This window comes from Mobula hypostoma, chromosome 23, assembly GCF_963921235.1.
Source record: "Mobula hypostoma chromosome 23, sMobHyp1.1, whole genome shotgun sequence".
In the NCBI taxonomy this organism is placed as follows: Eukaryota; Metazoa; Chordata; class Chondrichthyes; order Myliobatiformes; family Myliobatidae; genus Mobula; species Mobula hypostoma.
Window position 1 is genome coordinate 28,405,284 of NC_086119.1, and position 17,028 is coordinate 28,422,311.

Consider the following 17,028-nt stretch of genomic DNA (forward strand, 5'->3'; position numbering starts at 1 on the left):
ACCCATAACGCCTCGCTAGTTGAGTTCTTCAGTCTGTCCCAACAGAGCACTGCCGTGACATTTTCCTGGACTAGTATTACCAGTCCTCCTCTTTTAACCCCTCTCACTCAGTCACATCTAAAACAACGGAACCCCAGAATATTGAGCTTCCTCCTGCAACCAAGTCTCAGTAATTGCTACAACATCATAATTCCAGGTGTCGATCCATGCCCTAAGCTCATGGGCCTTTCCTTACATTGAAATATATGCAGCTCAGGACATTAGTCACACCATGATTCCTGACTTTGTCTGAGGTCTTACCAACATCTGTCTCCACAACCTCCTCGCTAATTGTACTGGCACCCTGGTTCCCATCCCCCTACTGCTCTAGTTTAAACACCACTGTGCAACATTAACAAACATTCTTGCTAGGATATTAGTCCCCTTCAGTTCAGGTACAAACCCGTCCTTCTGTACAGATCCCACCTTCCTTGGAAGAGAGCCCAATGATCCAAACATCTTATGCCCACTCTCCTACACCAACTTCTTAGCCATGTGTTAACTGAATAATCTTCCTAGTTCTGGCCTCACTAGCATGTGGCACGGGTAGCAACCTCGAGGTCACAACCCTGGAGGTCCTGCCCCTTAACTTAGCCCCTAACTCCTTGAACTTCCTATGCAGAACCTCATCACTCATCCTACCCACGTCATTGGTACCTACATGGACCACGACCTCAAGGTGGCTGTTCACACTCCCACTTAAGAATGGTGAGCATCTGATCCAAGATGTTCTGGATCCTGGCACCTGGGAGGCATCATACCATCCAGGAATGTTGTTCTCACCCACAGAACTTCCTGTTGGTTCCCCTGACGAAAAAATCCCCTATCACCACAGTGTGCCTCTTCTCTCCTCTTCCCTTCTGAGTCACAGAACTCTTTAAATATGTTCAGTAGCTTAGTCTCCACCACCTTCTGTGGTAGAAAATTCCACAGGTTCATCACCTGAGTGAAGAAATGTCATCTCATCTCAGTCCTAAATGTCTTATTTCACATTCTGAGAATACCACCTAGTTCTAAACACTCAGCTGGGCTAACCTTTTCCCTGAGTACAGTCAGTTAAAGTCAAGTTTATTGTCATATTTACATGCACATGTAGCAATAAGTAGCATCACAGGCACATAGCATCATATAAGCAGCATTCACAAGATAACCATTAATTAGACATAAATTCAACACAATTTTCATGTGAAAACACAATTAGTATAAAATAAGTGGTCTCAGTTTTCAAAATGTTGCTAAGCTAGTGATTAGGCTCTGTATAGCTTTGTCAAAGTTTTATACTTTCAAATAAGACACACATTCATGTTTCTACATGCCAGTGAACTCAGGCTTAGCCAATCAAAAGTCACCCCAAATGATAGTCCTGCCATGGCAGAAACCAATCTGGTGAAATCTCACACCACTAGGTTAAAGAACAACTACTTTTCTTCAATCATTCCATGTAATTGTGCACGTGAGAATAAATTCAAATTTGACTTTGAACCTTCACTGAACACCCTCCAGAGAAATGCACTCGGTGGCCACTTTATTAGATACGCCTGCACACCTGCGCTTTAATGGAAATATCTAATCAGCCAATAATGTGACAGCAACTCAATGCAAAAAAAAACGTGCAGACATGGTCAAGAGGCTCAGTTGTTGTTCAGACCAAAATTAGAATGGGGAAGAAATGTGATCTAAGTAACTTATAGTCATAGTCATACTTTATTGATCCCAGGGGAAATTGATTTTCGTTACAGTTGCACCATAAATAATAAATAGTAATAAAGTCATAAATAGTTAAATAGTAATATGTAAATTATGCCAGGAAATAAGTCCAGGACCAGCTTATTGGCTCAGGATGTCTGACCCTCCAAGGGAGGAGTTGTAAAGTTTGATGGCCACAGGCAGGAATGTCTTCCTATGACGCTCTGTGTTGCATCCTGGTGGAATGAGTCTCTGGCTGAATGTACTCCTGTGCCCACCCAGTACATTATGTAGTGGATGGGAGACATTGACCAAGATGGCATGCAACTTGGACAGCATCCTCTTTTCAGACACCACCATCAGAGAGTCCAGTTCCATCCCCACAACATCACTGGCCTTACAAATGAGTTTGTTGATTCTGTTGGTGTCTGCTACCCTCAGCCTGCTGCCCCAGCACACAACAGCAAACATGATCGCACTGGCCACCACAGACTCGTAGAGCATCCTCAGCATCATCTGGCAGATGTTAAAGGATCTCAGTCTCCTCAGGAAATAGAGACGGCTCTGACCCTTCTTGTAGACAGCCTCAGTGTTCTTTGACCAGTCCAGTTTATTGTCAATCCGTATCCCCAGGTATTTGTAATCCTCCACCATGTCCACACTGACCCCCTGGATGGAAACAGGGGTCACTGGTACCTTAGCTCTCCTCAGGTCTACCACCAGCTCCTTAGTCTTTTTCACTTGTACTGTGAAATGATTGCTGGTGCCAGACAGGGTGGTTTGAGTATCTCAGAAACTGCTGATCTCCTGAGATTTTCATGCACAACAGTTTCTCGAGTTTTCGGAGGATGGTGCAAAAAACAAAATAAAACATTCAGTGAGTGGTAGCGTAAACACCTTGGAAATGAGAAAGTTCAGAGGAGAAGGGCAAGACTGGTTCAAGTTAAAGAGAAGGTGACAGTAACTTAGGTAACTAGATATTACAACAGTGGTGTGCAGAAGAGCTCATCAAAATGCACAACACATTGAACCTTGAAGTGGATGGGCTACAGCAACAGAAGACCATGAACATACATTTGGTGGCCAATTTATTAGGTGCATGAGGTGTCTAATAAAGTGGCCGCTAAGTGTATGACCAATGATTCCCAAATGGTAAAAAAGCTACATTGTTATGTCATTTTGATTTATATCTACTAAACAGATTTCCCCTTTTAAATGGTTACAGATTGGCATGTATGACATTGTGGGCATCACTGAATTGTGGCTGAAAGAAGATTATAGCTGGGGGGTTTATGTCCAAGGATACAAAATGCATTGAAAGGACAGGTAGGCAGAGAGGGTGGTGTAGCTCTGTTGGTAAAAAAGGAAATCAAATCTTTACAAAGAGGTGACATTGGGTCAGAAACTGTTGAATCATTGTGAGTAGAGCTAAGGAAATACAAGGGTAAAAAGACCCTTATGAGAGTTGTATACAGACCCCCAAACAGTAGTAAGGATGTGGTCTACAAATTACAATGGGAGGTAGAAAATGCATGGCAAAAGGGCAGTCATCATGGGGGATTTCAATATGCAGGTAGATAGGGAAAATTGGGATAGTGCTGATTCCAAGAAGGGGAATTCCTAGAGTGCCTACAAGATGGCTTTTTAGAATGGCTCCTAGTTGATCATCTATTCTGGATTGGGTATTGTGCAATGAACCTGAATTGATTAGAGAGCTTAAGGTAAAGGAATTCTTATGGGCCAGTAATCATAATTTGATAAGAATGCACCCTGCAGCTTGAGGAGGAGAAGCTAAAGTTAGATGTATCTGTATTTCAGTGGAGTAGAGGGAATTACAGGCATGGAAGAGGAGCTGGCCATAACAGATTGGAAAAGAACACTGGCAGGGATGATGGCAGAGCAGCAATGGTTGGGATTTCTAGAAGCAATCTGGAAGGTGCAGGATATATACATCCCAAAGAGGAAGAAGTATTCTAAAGGCAAGATGACACAACTGTGGTTAACAAGAAAAGTCAAAGCTAAAATAAAAGCCAAAGAGATTGCATAAGACAGAACAAAAATTAGTGGGAATTTAGAGGATTCAGAAGCTTTTTAAAATTAACAGAAGGCAACTAAAAGGTCATTCAGAAGGAAAAGATGGAATACAAAGGTAAGCAAGCCAATAATATTAAAAAGGATATCAAAAATTTCTTCAGATAGGAAAAGTGTAAAAGGGAAGCAAGAGTGGATATCAGACTGCTCAAAATGATGCTGGAGAAACAGTAATGGTGGACAAACTGAGAAGTATTTTGCTTCAGTCTTCAATGTGGAAGACACCAGCAGTATGGTGGAAGTTCAAGAGTATTAGATGGAAGAAGAATATGAAGTTGCCATTACTAGGGAGAATGTTCTTGGGAAACTGAAAGTTCTGAAGGTAGGTAAGTCACCTGGACCAGATGGTGTACACCCCAGGATTCTGAAAGAGGCAACTGAGAAGATTGTGGAGGCATTAGTAATGATCTTTTAAGAATCAGTTGATTCTGGCAAGAATCCAGAGCAATGGAAAATTGCAAATGCCACTCCAATCTTCAAGTATGGAGAGATGCAGAAGAAAGGAAATCATAGGCCATTTAATTTGACCTCAGTGGTTAGAAGATGTTGGAGTTGATTGTTAAGAATGTGGTTTCGGGGTACTTGCAGGCAAGTGATAAAATAGACTGTAGTCAGCATGGTTTCCTCAAGTGAACATTTTGCCTGAGAAATCTGTTGGAATTTTTTGGAGATATAACAAGTAGGATAGACACAAAGGAGAATTGGTAGACGTTGCGCACTTAGATTTTCAGAAGGCTTTTAATGAGGTGCCACAATGAGGCTGCTTAACAAGTTAAGAGCCTATGGTATTATAGGAAAAATACTAGCATCGATAAAGCGGAGGCTAATTAGCAGGAGGCAAAGAGTGGGAATAAAGGGAGCCTTTTTTGATTGACCACTGGTGACTAGCAGTGTTCCATAGCGGTCTGTGTTGGGACCAATTCTTTTTACCTTATATGTCAATGACTTGGATGATGAAATTGATAGCTTTGTGACAAAGTTGGCAGACAACACGAAGATAAGTGGAGGGGCAGGTAGTTTTGAGGAAGTAGATCATAGAAGTAGAAGGACATAGACAGATCAGGAGAATGGGCAAAGAAGTGGCAAGTAGAATCAGATTTATTATCACCAGCATGCGTCGTGAAATTTTGTTAACTTAGCAGCAGCAGTTCAATGCAAAACATAATATAGAAGAATAAATAAACAAATAGGTCAATTTCAGCATATGTATATTGGAGATTAAAAATTGTGCAAAAACAGAAATAATATATATTCAAAAAGTGAGGTAGTGTTTGAGGGTTCAATGCCCATTTAGGAATTGGCTGGCAGAGGGGAAGAAGCTGTTCCTGAATCACTGAGTGTGTGCCTTCAGGCTTCTGTACCTCCTACCTGATGGTAACAGTGAGAAAAGGGCATGCCCTGCGTGTTGGGGTCCTTAATAATGGACACTACCTTTCTGAGACATCACTCCTTGAAGATGTCCTGGGTACTTTGTAGGCTAGTACCCAAGATGGAGCCAAATAAATTTACAATCCTTTGCAGCCTCTTTTGGTCCTGTGCAGTAGCCCCTCCCCCTTACCAGACAGTGATGCAGCCTGTCAGAATGCTCTCCGCAGTGTATCTATAGAAGTTTTTCAGTGTTTTTGTTGATATACCAAATCTCTTCAAACTCCTAATGAAGTATAGTCACTGTCTTGTCTTCTTTATAGCTGCTTCAATATGTTGGGACCAGATAAGGTCCTCAAAAATCTTGACACCCAGGAACTTGAAACTGCTCCACTTCTTATCCTTCTATTTAGATTGGTATATGTTCCTTTGTCTTACCCTTTCTGAAGTCCACAATCAGCTCTTTCATCTTATTGATGTTGAGTGCCAGGTTGTTGCTCGACACCATTCCACTAGTTGGTATATCTCGCTCCTGTACTTCCTCTCGTCTCCAACTGAGATTCTACCAACAATGGTTGTATCATCAGCAAATTTATGGATGGTATTTGAGCTATGCCTAGCCACACAGTCATGGGTATATAGAGAGTAGAGCAGTGGGCTAAACACACACTCCTGAGGTGCATCAGTGTTGATCATCAGTGAGGACGAGATATTATCATCAATCAGCGCAGATTGTTGTCTTCTGCTTAGGAAGTCGAGGATCCAATTGCAGAGGGAGGTACAGAGGCCCAGGTTTTGTAACTTCTCAATCAGGATTGTGGGAATGATGGCGTTAAATGCTGAGCTATAGTTGATGAACTGCACCCTGACATAGCTGTTGTATTGTCCAGGTGGTCTAAGGCCGTGTGGAGAACCATTGAGATAGCGTCTGCTGTTGACCTATTGTGGCAATAGGCAAATTGCAATGGGTCCAGGTCTTTACTGAGGCAGGAGTTCAATCTAGTCATGACCAACCTCTCAAAGCATTTCATCACCATAGATATGAGTGCTACTAGGCGATAGTCATTAAGACAGCTCACATTATAGAACAACATGTCAGGAAGTGTATGGCCATGCACTTTGGTTAAAAAAAAAATGAAAAGGCAGCCACTTTTCTAAATGGAGAGAAAATTAAAAATTTTGAGCTGCAAAGGGTCTTTGGAGGCCTTGGCCAGCATTCCCTCAAGGTTAATTTAGAGGTTGAGTCGGTGGTGAGGAAGGCAAATACAGTGTTAACTTTTGTTCCAAGAGAACTAGAATGTAAAAGCAAGGATGTAATGTTCAGACTTTATAAAGCATTGGTGAGGCCTCAGTTGGAATATGCAAGAGAGTTTTTGGCCCATTATCTAAGAAAGCAAGTGCTGACATTGGAGAGGGTTCAAAGGAGGTTCACAGAAATGATTGAAAGGCTTGTCGTATGAAGAGTGAATGATGGCTCTGGGCTTGTACTCACTGGAATTTAGAAGAATGAGGAATGAACTTATTAAAACTTATCAAGGGCTTTGTAGAGTGGATGTGGAGAGGATATTTCCTATGGTGGGAAAATATCCTTTTAGAACAGAGATGAGGATGAATGTCTTTATCCAGAGAATGGTGAATCTGTGGAATTCGTCACCACAAGCAGCTGTGGAAGCCAGGTCACTGGGTATATTAAAGGCAGATAGATTCTTGATCAGTCAGGGCATGAAGTGGTACGGGGAGAAGGCAGCAGATCGGGGCTGAGAAGGAAAATGGATCAGCCATGATGAAATGGTGCAGCAGACTCATTGGGCCAAATGAGTCTGCTCCTATATCTTATGGTCTTATGATTGGAAGAGTAACCCTGTTCAGCTATATTTACAAGTTTAAGGATCAATTAGCTTTCGAGTTTACTTTGATTTGCACAACCATACTGGTGCAGTTTGGCGAGACTCCACAGACATTGCTTGTGTAGCATCCATCTCTGGACTCAATGAAGGTGTTTGTTCTTAACTCTCTTCAGTCACTTCCGAGAATTGTTGGACTCACCGGGGAATATTTAAGCTCACTGTCTTCCTCACAATTCTCCCTGGTGTCATGCTCTGAGAACATATAGTCTACGTGAATCTTTCTAGATCATTACCCACTTTCAAACAAACCAAGTAACATAAACCTCTTCTCCCCGCAGTTGACATAATTCTGTTTGCTTTGCTTTTACTTTGGCCTTCCAGATTTAATTAAATCAAGCTTAGAGAAGTCCCGATCTCTAAAGAATAGATGCTGGAAATCTGAAATAAAAAACAGAAATTCTGGAAAAACTCATAAGGGGTACAAGACTATTTCCAATGATATGGACCAGGTGTAGGCAGGTTGGATTAGGTTAGATTAGCATCACTGCACAGGCACAGTGGGCTGGAGCGTCTGTTGCTATGTATTCCGAAGTGTGGTCACTGAGTGTCTATTCAGAGTTTAAGAAGGAATTTGAATAATCCTGGAAAATATTAGAGTATTTGTTTCCCTCCTATTATGCTGCATACTGCTCATGGTAATTCACTACAGACCAGGTACTAATCGGAGAATATGTTGCTTGGCAATTATCAGATGGAATAAATTGCTTGGGCTTTAGTTGGTCTGACAACAAGTAACTGATCCACTCCACCACTTTATCACCCAGGAAGAAAAGGTAATAATCTTCCCCAGGGAGAATAAAAACTTTCCAATAGGATTATATTTTGATGCTTATTAGTGAATTACCAGGGGTTAAAAAGCAAGGATTAAGCTGACTTGTCAGATCTTGTTTACACAATGTCAGAAGAAATGGTTCAAAATGGAAAATTATTTTAAACCTTAAAGCTTTTTATATGGTCAAAAAGTTGAATCACAACATCACACACAACTGTAAAGCATTGTTTTGGAAGGGGAAATTTGATAAAACAAGCAGCATCTACTTTACAAACAAGAGAAAATCTGCAGATGCTGGAAATCCGAGCAACACACACAAAATGTTGGAGGAACTCGCAGGCCAGGCAGCATCTAGGAAAAGAATACAGTCGACATTTCAGCCTGCTGGGTTCCCCCAGCATTTTGTGTGTGTTGCAGCAACTACTTTACAATGGTTAGTTTTAAGTTCTTTATCTGGTAGTTAACTATCTGCTAGCTTGAATTAGTAAAGTACATAGGGTGAGGATTAGAGAGAATCTGAGGAGGAATCTTTTCCCCCAGAATCTGGACACTGAAGTGTATTGCCTGAGAAGGTGAAGCTCAAGTTCAAGTTTATTCAGCTGTACACAATTATGTAGCTAAATTAAATGATGTTCCTTAGGACCAAGGTGCAAAACACAGTACATATATCACATACAGCACATGCAATATTATTAAACACAATCATATTAACAGATACATTTTGCCTGATAGTGGGAGGGATGGGAAGGGTCCTTGACTCTGCTGAGGGCTCTGCGAACACAACGCTTCTGGTGTCTGTCCTGCATGGGGTGGAGAGAGACCCTGATGATTCTCTCGGCAGTCCTCTCAATTTGTTGCGAGGTTTTGCAGTCAGATGCCTTGCAATTCCCGTACCGGACGGTGATTCAGCTGGTCAGAACCCTCTTGATGGTGCTCCAGTAGAATGTGGTTAGAATGGGGGTGGGGAGCCTCGCTCATCTCAAACTCCTCAGGAACTGTAGGCAGGTACACTCACATAATTTAAACCATATGTAGATAAACACCTAAGTCATTAAGGAGTAGAAAGCAATGGTCCATGTGCTAGTAAATGGGATTCGTAAAGATGGCTATTTGATAGATGATGTGGACATACTTTATACTTTGTACTTTATTGTCGCCATACAATTGATACTAGAACGTACAATCATCATAGCGACATTTGATTCCGCGCTTCTCGCTCCCTGGATTACAAATCGATAGTAAATATTAAAAATTTAAATTATAAATCATAAATAGAAAATAGAAAAATGGGAAGTAAGTAAATGGAAGGAAAGAAAGTAAAAATGGACACAGTGCTAGTTGCATGACACTATGAACACAGATTCCATTTCCATTAGTATCCATCTAAGAGATAGAACCCTTGGTCATGCAATCATAGTTTTTGTATTCAGGGTTTTTTGTTCCTGTTAACATTTTCAAGCTGCACTCACTATTTAGTTTATGCCTTAAAACAAGCAACAGTCCTGTAACAGACTCTCACACCCTAACAAACTATGATGTGTACATAAGTAATAAGTAATAAGGCAACCTTAAGCTATTGCACCTTGAGCCCAGTACGTTCCACTTAACCAGCTCAGATAACAATTTTCACATTAGGTTTATAGAATTGCAAATTTTAACAGAGAAGAGATCTAAAGCAGAGATTTTACTAATGTACAGGATGGCGGGGTGGTGATATGTCTTTACCAAAAGGGGTGTAAGGCGCTCCTTCCCTCTGCTAGCCTACAGGTCACCCTTGGGCAAAGTGCAGCATCTGCTTAGCCCCACAATCAGGACCAGGTAGTGGTTGGTCAAATGAGTAGCTGGTGCATATTACAAGTCCTGGTTATGCAACTCCTGACGACAGGCAGCCAATCTCGGAGGAGTATTGATAATGTCTGGGGTGACCTACCTTGTAAAGATACTGCCCAGAAGAAGGTGATGGCAGCCCACTTTGGTAAGAAATTTCCCAAGAACAATCATGGTCATGAGACCATGGTTGTCTACATCATATGACACAGCATTTTATGATGATGACAGCATGAAACTCACAATTCCTACTTGCTTATTTGTGTGGGGGAGGGGATTTGGGATAGATGTGTTTGTGTGGGGGGTGGCTGGGAGGGGGTTGATGTTCTTGTTGCCTTCTTTTGTTAGTTTTCTTGTGCGTGGTAGGGGAATATAGGGGCTAATGTTCTTGATGTGTTTCATGTGGGGGAGGGGTGTTTGGGGCCTGATGATCTTGTTATGTTTTGTGTGGGGGGAGGGGTTTTTGGGGATTGATGATCATGTTGCCTTTCTTTTTTTGTAAGGGGGGGTCGGGTGGGTTTGCTGCTTCTCTATGAATTGACGTCCATGGTTTTTCTTTGTTTCACGACTATCTGGAGAAGAAGAATCTCAGAGTTGTATACTTTGATAATAAATGAATCTTTGAACCTTTGTATTTCCTAACTATATAATAAACGTGGACATAATTGTGCTACAGATACTGAGCCACTTCAGATTTTTCACCTCTTCAGAAGCTTTGGTCAGTACTGATGCAAGATCTTACTGATGACAGATCTTTGGCATAAAATCTTGATTGTTATTTAACAGTTAATTAAAATATTGGTTGCTCATGGATTAACAAACATTATGTTTATGGACCATCACTGGGAAATCCACTGACACACAAGGGCCAAAGCATGCCTCCCTCCCTATCCTCAGCCTCCTAAGTTTTTGTCCAACTCAGTCTGGAACCTGACATACTTACTTCATGTTTTCAATATTGGTTTATCTCCCTCCAACCTATCAACCTGCTAATCCAGTCAGGCCCCACCCTGCGGACGCCCCCACCCCCCAACATTGCACCACCCCATCCCACAATCAACGACCCATTCCAGCAATTGGTGACAATCACAAATCTCACCCCTAACTACCAATGTTACCCTCCAGTTACCAACAATGACCCCTCGCAGCCACCAATTTCCCATGCATCTGCCAATCATAGCTCACAACTACCAATATGATCCTGCAACTATTAATCCTGTCCTTGATTACCTATTCACTGCTGATGATTGGGTCTGCCTCTCAAAGCCAAATCTACCTTCCACCCTGACTAATGATTCTACCTTGTATTGAGACCACTTTGGAGGAGCTGGGGATGGGAAACTAGAAGGCGAGCCAGTTACCTCGTTGATAGGAGTGCCCTGCACGTGAGTGCCAAAGGTAAGACTGAAGTATTTGCAACCATTTTGAACCTGCCAGGGGCAAGTGTGGAAGGTGATAGCATAGCAATCATGTTCAAACTGAACTGCCAATAGATGAACGACTTCATCCTTAACGGGTGCTTGTCTTGGAATATCCTGCCCAGTAATACTGTGTGCATATTTTCATTTGAAGGTCAGATGCAGGTCTTCTCCAGGCTACAAACACCACACTTTTGTTCAGCCTGTACATACAAACAAGCATTTGGGAGGCCAGTTCACAGGAAGGGAACCCTGACATTACCCTGAGAGGACCTGTATGCACTCGGAATAACACTGCAGCGTGCAATGCTAAAAAGCTCTCAAGAAGGGTTCTGAAGTCCTGAAGAAGGGTCTCAGCCCGAAACGTCGATTATTTACCCTTTTCCATAGAAACTGCCTGACCTGCTGAGTTCCCCCAGCATCTTGCGTGTGTTGTTTTGGATTTCCAGCATCTGCAGACTTTCTTGTGTTTGCAGTCAGGTTTTTCTTGAGTTAGTTGATCTGAAAATGAAAGGTGGGGCAGAGAGGAATAAAGAAAGAAAAGGAAAAACTTGTTAGTTGTTTTTTACTGCAGACATCATAAACTGTTGCTGCAAAAAATGCAACAATTACATCATTACTTCCCCATGCTTCAAGGAGACTGGTTTAGATCCAACTGCTGAATGCACTTAAGTTTTCAATGAGGTGACTTGATGGAAGCATATACAATTATGAAATAGGTGTGATAGAGATACAAAGGTGTTGCGAGGAGCAAATGAAGTGAACCCAAGTGCAGGACACAGGCACGGGGATTGAGTTAGGATGCTTACGTGGACGTGAACGTTGGACGGCAAACAGAAGGGATCTTGACACGGAGAGACGGGTTTTCATAAGTAAACCCCGAAAGTGGAGCAAAACCTAGAACACACGGTCCTAAGTGGCTGGGAAACGTTAATCACCACACAGGCAAAACCAACTATCTGGCTACTAGTGGTTGTAAAGCCGCGGTTCTTATGCTGCAGGTCCTGATGGAAACCAGGTGTGTCGTCATCAAAGAGAATTAGGAGCAATTGGGAAATTAACGGTCGGAACTGTGGCACAATCAAAGGGGAATTAGGAGAAAATAGGGAATTAACGATAGGGACTGTGACAATACCCCGCCGCCCCCCACAAAATGGGAGTCTCCAGGCAAACAACCAGGCTTGTTCGGATTGTCTCGATGGAAATCATGGATGAGGGAAGGGTCCAGGATGAAGGAGTGGGGAATCCAGGAGCGTTCCTCCGGGCCATATCCCTCCCAATCGACCAGGTAGTGGAGGCCTGTGCCTCGGCAGCGCACATCCAGTATTCGCTGGATGGTTAATGCTGGGTGGTCGTCAATGATCCGGGCGGGTGGAGGGAGTCCGGCAGGAGGGCACAAAGGGCTCACAGATACAGGTTTCAATTGGGAGAGGTGGAATGTAGGATGAATATGCATAGATCCAGGCAGTTTGAGTCTGACCACTGAGGGGTTGATGACACTCTCGATCTCGAATGGTCCCAGGTAGTGAGGGGTAGGTTTCTTGGGTTTATTCTTGAGGGGCATATCTTTCGATGAGAGCCAAACCTTCTGCCCAGGCCAATAATTTGGTGCAGGAATTCAATGCCGATCCGCAATCCTCTGGTTGCGGTCAGCTGAGTGGAGCAGGGCCGCACGTGCGTCCTTCCAGATCTTGTGGCACCGGTGGACATGGGCCTGAACAGAAGGCACAGCAATGTCATCTTCATGTGCGGGAAACAGAGGGGGTTGGTAACCGAGGGAGCATTCGAAGGGAGACATCCTGGTGGCAGTGCTGACCAGGGTGTTGTGGGCGTACTTGACCTAAACGAGATGGGTGCTCCAGGAGGACGGATTGTTAGCAGCTTTTCCGTGGGCACAAACAGAACAAGCAGAGACGAAGGAATGGGTGTCAGCGTCTATGGAGGGCCACCAGAAATGTCTCTTCAGAAGGGACAGAGTCTGATTGATTCCGGGATGGCAGGCGAAACGAGAAGTGTGCCCCCTCTGGAGAACCTGAGACTGAACAGAATCAGGCACAAAGAAGCGATTAGAGGGTCCGTTACCTGGGTCAGGTTGAGTCCGTTGGGCCTCTTTGTCTATGGATTCGATCTTCCAGGTGAGGGCACCCACTACACAGGATGGTGGAAGGATGGTCTTGGGGTTGGGAAGGCCATCCTCGGAAACGTATTGACGGAAGAGAGCATTGGGCTTCCCGTTCTTGGACCCCAGAACCATAGGTGAGTGTGAATCTGAAATGGCCAAAAAATAATGCCCAACGTGCTTGACGGGAATTCAAGCGTTTGGCAATTTGAATATATGCGAGGTTCTTGTGATCTTCCAGATGTTAATTGGATGTTCCGCTCCCTCCAGCCAGTGCCTCCACTCCTCCAAAGCCAGTTTGATGGCCAGTAACTCCTGGTTCCCTATGTAGTAGTTCCATTCAGCGGGGGAAAGCCAGCGAGAAAAGAAGGCACAGGGATGAAGGTTTTGGTCAGGGCCGGAACGTTGGGAGAGGACCACTCCCACTCCAGAGTCAGAGGCATCGACTTCCACAATGAATTGGCGAGAGGGGTCTGGTTGGACCAGGATGGGAACGGAGGTGAAACGCCTCTTCAGCTCCGAGAAGGCTGAGTCCACTTCAGAGTCCCAGTGAAAAGGGGTCGTAGGCGAGGTGAGTCAAGTAAGGGGCGCTACCACCTGGCAGTAATCCCTGATGAAGTAACGATAAAAGTTTGTAAACCCCAGAAATCGCTGGAGTTGCTTGAGTGTTGTGGATTTTGGCCACTCCACCACCACCCGGATCTTTTCGGGATCCACCCTCACCTACCCGCTCTCGATGATGTACCCTCAGAAACTGACAGAAGGGATATGAAACTCTCACTTCTCAGCCTTCACGAATAGTTTGTTCTACCAAAGCCTCTGCAGAACTTGACGGACGTAGTGGGTGTGTTCCTGAAGACCGCTGGAGAGGATTAAGATGTCGTCCAAATAAACAAAAACAAAACGGTTAATAGAGTCCCTAAGGACATCGTTGATCAGGGCTTGGAAGACGGCGGGGGCATTGGTGAGACCGAAAGGCATGACCAAGTATTTGACGTGACCAAGAGGGGTGTTAAGCGCTGTTTTCCACTCATCTCCCTCCTTTAGGTAGATGGTAGGCACTTCGTAGGTCCAAATTGGAGAAGATTGTGGCTTCATGAAGTAGTTCGAAAGCAGAGTTGATAAGGGGTAGTGGATACTTATTCTTTATGGTTATGCTATTTAGGCCCCAGTAGTCAATGCAGGGGTGCAGTGAACCGTCTTTCTTCCCCACAAAGAAGAAACCTGCGTCAACAGGGGAGGGTGAAGGTCGGATAATGCCCGCTGTGAGACAGTGCTGGAGGAATTCAGGAGGTCAGGCAGCATCTATGGAGGGAAATAAACAATGGGCATTCCAGGGCAAGAACCTTCATCAGGTTATGAAGGGGCTGCTTCAGGGTAGATAGTATTTTTTCCAATACTGAAGGGCACAGATTTAAAGGGAAAGGGGTAAAGATTTACAAGGCAATTTTTTTACACAGAGAGTTATAATTACCTGGACATGAGGAAATCTGCAGATGCTGGAAATTCAAGCAACGCATAAAAATTGCTGGTGAACGCAGCAGGCCAGGCAGCATCTATAGGAAGAGATACAGCTGACGTTTCCTGCGAGACCCTTTGTCAGGACTAACTGAAGGAAGAGCCAGTAAGAGATTTGAAAGTGGGAAGGGGAGGGGGAGATCCCAAATGATAGGAGAAGACAGGAGGGAGAGGGATGGAGCCAAGAGCTGGAAAGTTGATTGGCAAAAGGGATATGAGAGGATCATGGGACAGGAGCTTCCCAGCTCTTGGCTTCATCCCTCCCCTCCTGTCTTCTCTATCATTTCGGATCTCCCCCTCCCGTCCCACTTCCAAATCTCTTACTAGCTTTTCTTTCAGTTAGTCCTGAAGAAGGGTCTCGGCCCCAAACGTTGACTGTACCTCTTCCTGTAGATGCTGCCTGGCCTGCCGCGTTCACCAGCAATTATCATGTATAATTACCTGGATTGTTCTGCCATGGTAAATTGTGGAATGAGATACCACAGCGTTTTATGTGGATTTAGACAGACTCATAAAGAGACAGGAATAGATGGATGCAGACCGTTGTAGGCAGATAGGACGAGTTTGGCTTGGCCTCATATTCAGCCGGACATCGAGGGCTAAAGATCGCGTTCCTGCTGTACTGTCCTGTTTCACGATAAAGAACAAGTTTTGCACGATTCTCTGAAATGAGTAACTGCGGGATCTCTGCATCTCAGTGCGCAGTCGGTGGTGACAGCTAGTGACATCAGGCGGGGCGGGTCGGGGCGGGCCGGGGCTGTTCCTTGGCGACAGGCGCCCATTGTTTACCGTGGACTCTGCTGACGTTGGCTCGGCAAACCGTTCGATGCTCAGAGCCGCTAACCGGTTGCTTCCCTTCCAGGCTCGCTTTCCCGTGGCTCGGCATCTTCCGTCGCTGTGGCTGTCTGAGGTTCACCCTCTCAGGATGGGGGTAGGCAAATCTAGATCAGGTACTAAACGCCTCTATAAAAGTGTATTCATGTGTTCGGAAAACTTGTTCCTCGTTAACGTTATGAGCAAAGATGTATTTCATACGGTATAATCAAGAATCTTATATTGTGTTGTTTCAAGATGAACAGAATATCATGAATGGGTAGTAAGATAAACCTGAATGGTTAACTTCTTGAGTAAAAAGTATAATGTATTTTATGTATTATCACCATATTGTTTAAGGAGAAATGAACTGATTCGTATTTGCTCCTAGATTGAAGAGCGTTTCAGATGAACGGAAATAGAATTTACAATTATTATCAGCGGTTCATTGTTCTATTAAAATGAAATATTTGATTATAGTTTACATAAGGAGGTCGCAGATAATACACTACAGATAAGGTCCCGAGCTAGGAGTGGCCGTAGACTGAATTCTCTGGATTTTCTGTTTATCATACTTAAATGAAAAGCAAAAATTAAACAGATATGCATAAAAAATCTCTAAATATGAAATATTATAGTTGTGTCATTGCTACTTGTGTATCTTTATGCTTAACGTTGTGTTTTGTTTTGGTTATTCGGACCACTTTCGAGGTGTTGTAGAACTTTGTAGTATCTTTTGAACAATGTTTCGCTGGTTTGACTGAAACGATATTCATTTAAAAATAAGAGTAAAATTAACAGTGGTAACAGATCATTTAAACTCCAAATATTGGAGGATAGCACGAATGGAATGGAAAATTTGTTCTAATATTTTTCTAAAGACTAACATAAGCTTTTCCTTATTTAATAAAATTAGCAAAAATCCTTAAAATATGCATGTTGGTTTAGATTTCAACAACATTTTTAATAAAGATTTAAGTATTAAGGCAGTGTATCTGTGTATATCAAATTACAGGTTTATTCTTGGAATGTATCTATACAGCTACCGTTACTGGATATGTTTTAAGGGGAAACGAATTTTTCCTTCTGGAATTGTGTTTATAATAAACTATTTATATTTAGAGAAGAAATAGTTTTCAGACTGAGTAAAACTGAAGTTTAATTGCTTTTGCTTTCATGGTATTTAGTGAATACATTTTAGTAAGTGTTTAGCTTCTATATTCATTTTGTTTTAGAGATTTGTAGTCGCAATCCAAACACAGCTTCATTTATAAATAGATATTCTATTCCACTGCAGAAGATCTGGACTCAACATTTTAGGAACAGCTTCTTCTCATCTGCCATCAGATATCTGAATGGACCATGAACATACCTTACTTTTTGCTCTCTATTTGCATAACTTTTAAAAATATTTCTTATAGCAACATAGTAATTTTTATGTACTGAACTGTTCTGCTGCCGCAAAACAACAAA

The 17,028-nt window shown here is 43.1% G+C and overlaps 1 protein-coding gene across 2 annotated transcripts in view; it reads left to right on the forward strand.

Annotated features, from left to right (window-relative positions):
* Positions 1-15,533: 15,533 nt before the first annotated feature.
* aifm4 (apoptosis inducing factor mitochondria associated 4) overlaps positions 15,534-17,028 on the forward strand; it is a 58,026-nt gene continuing 56,531 nt past the window's right edge. The window contains exon 1 of one of the 2 annotated variants that reach the window (XM_063031238.1): positions 15,534-15,692. In XM_063031238.1, coding sequence (XP_062887308.1) covers positions 15,569-15,692 — 124 coding nt within the window. In that variant the 5' untranslated portion in view covers positions 15,534-15,568. The remainder of the gene's footprint in view (positions 15,693-17,028) is intronic. The other variant, XM_063031239.1, reaches the window with a different exon arrangement.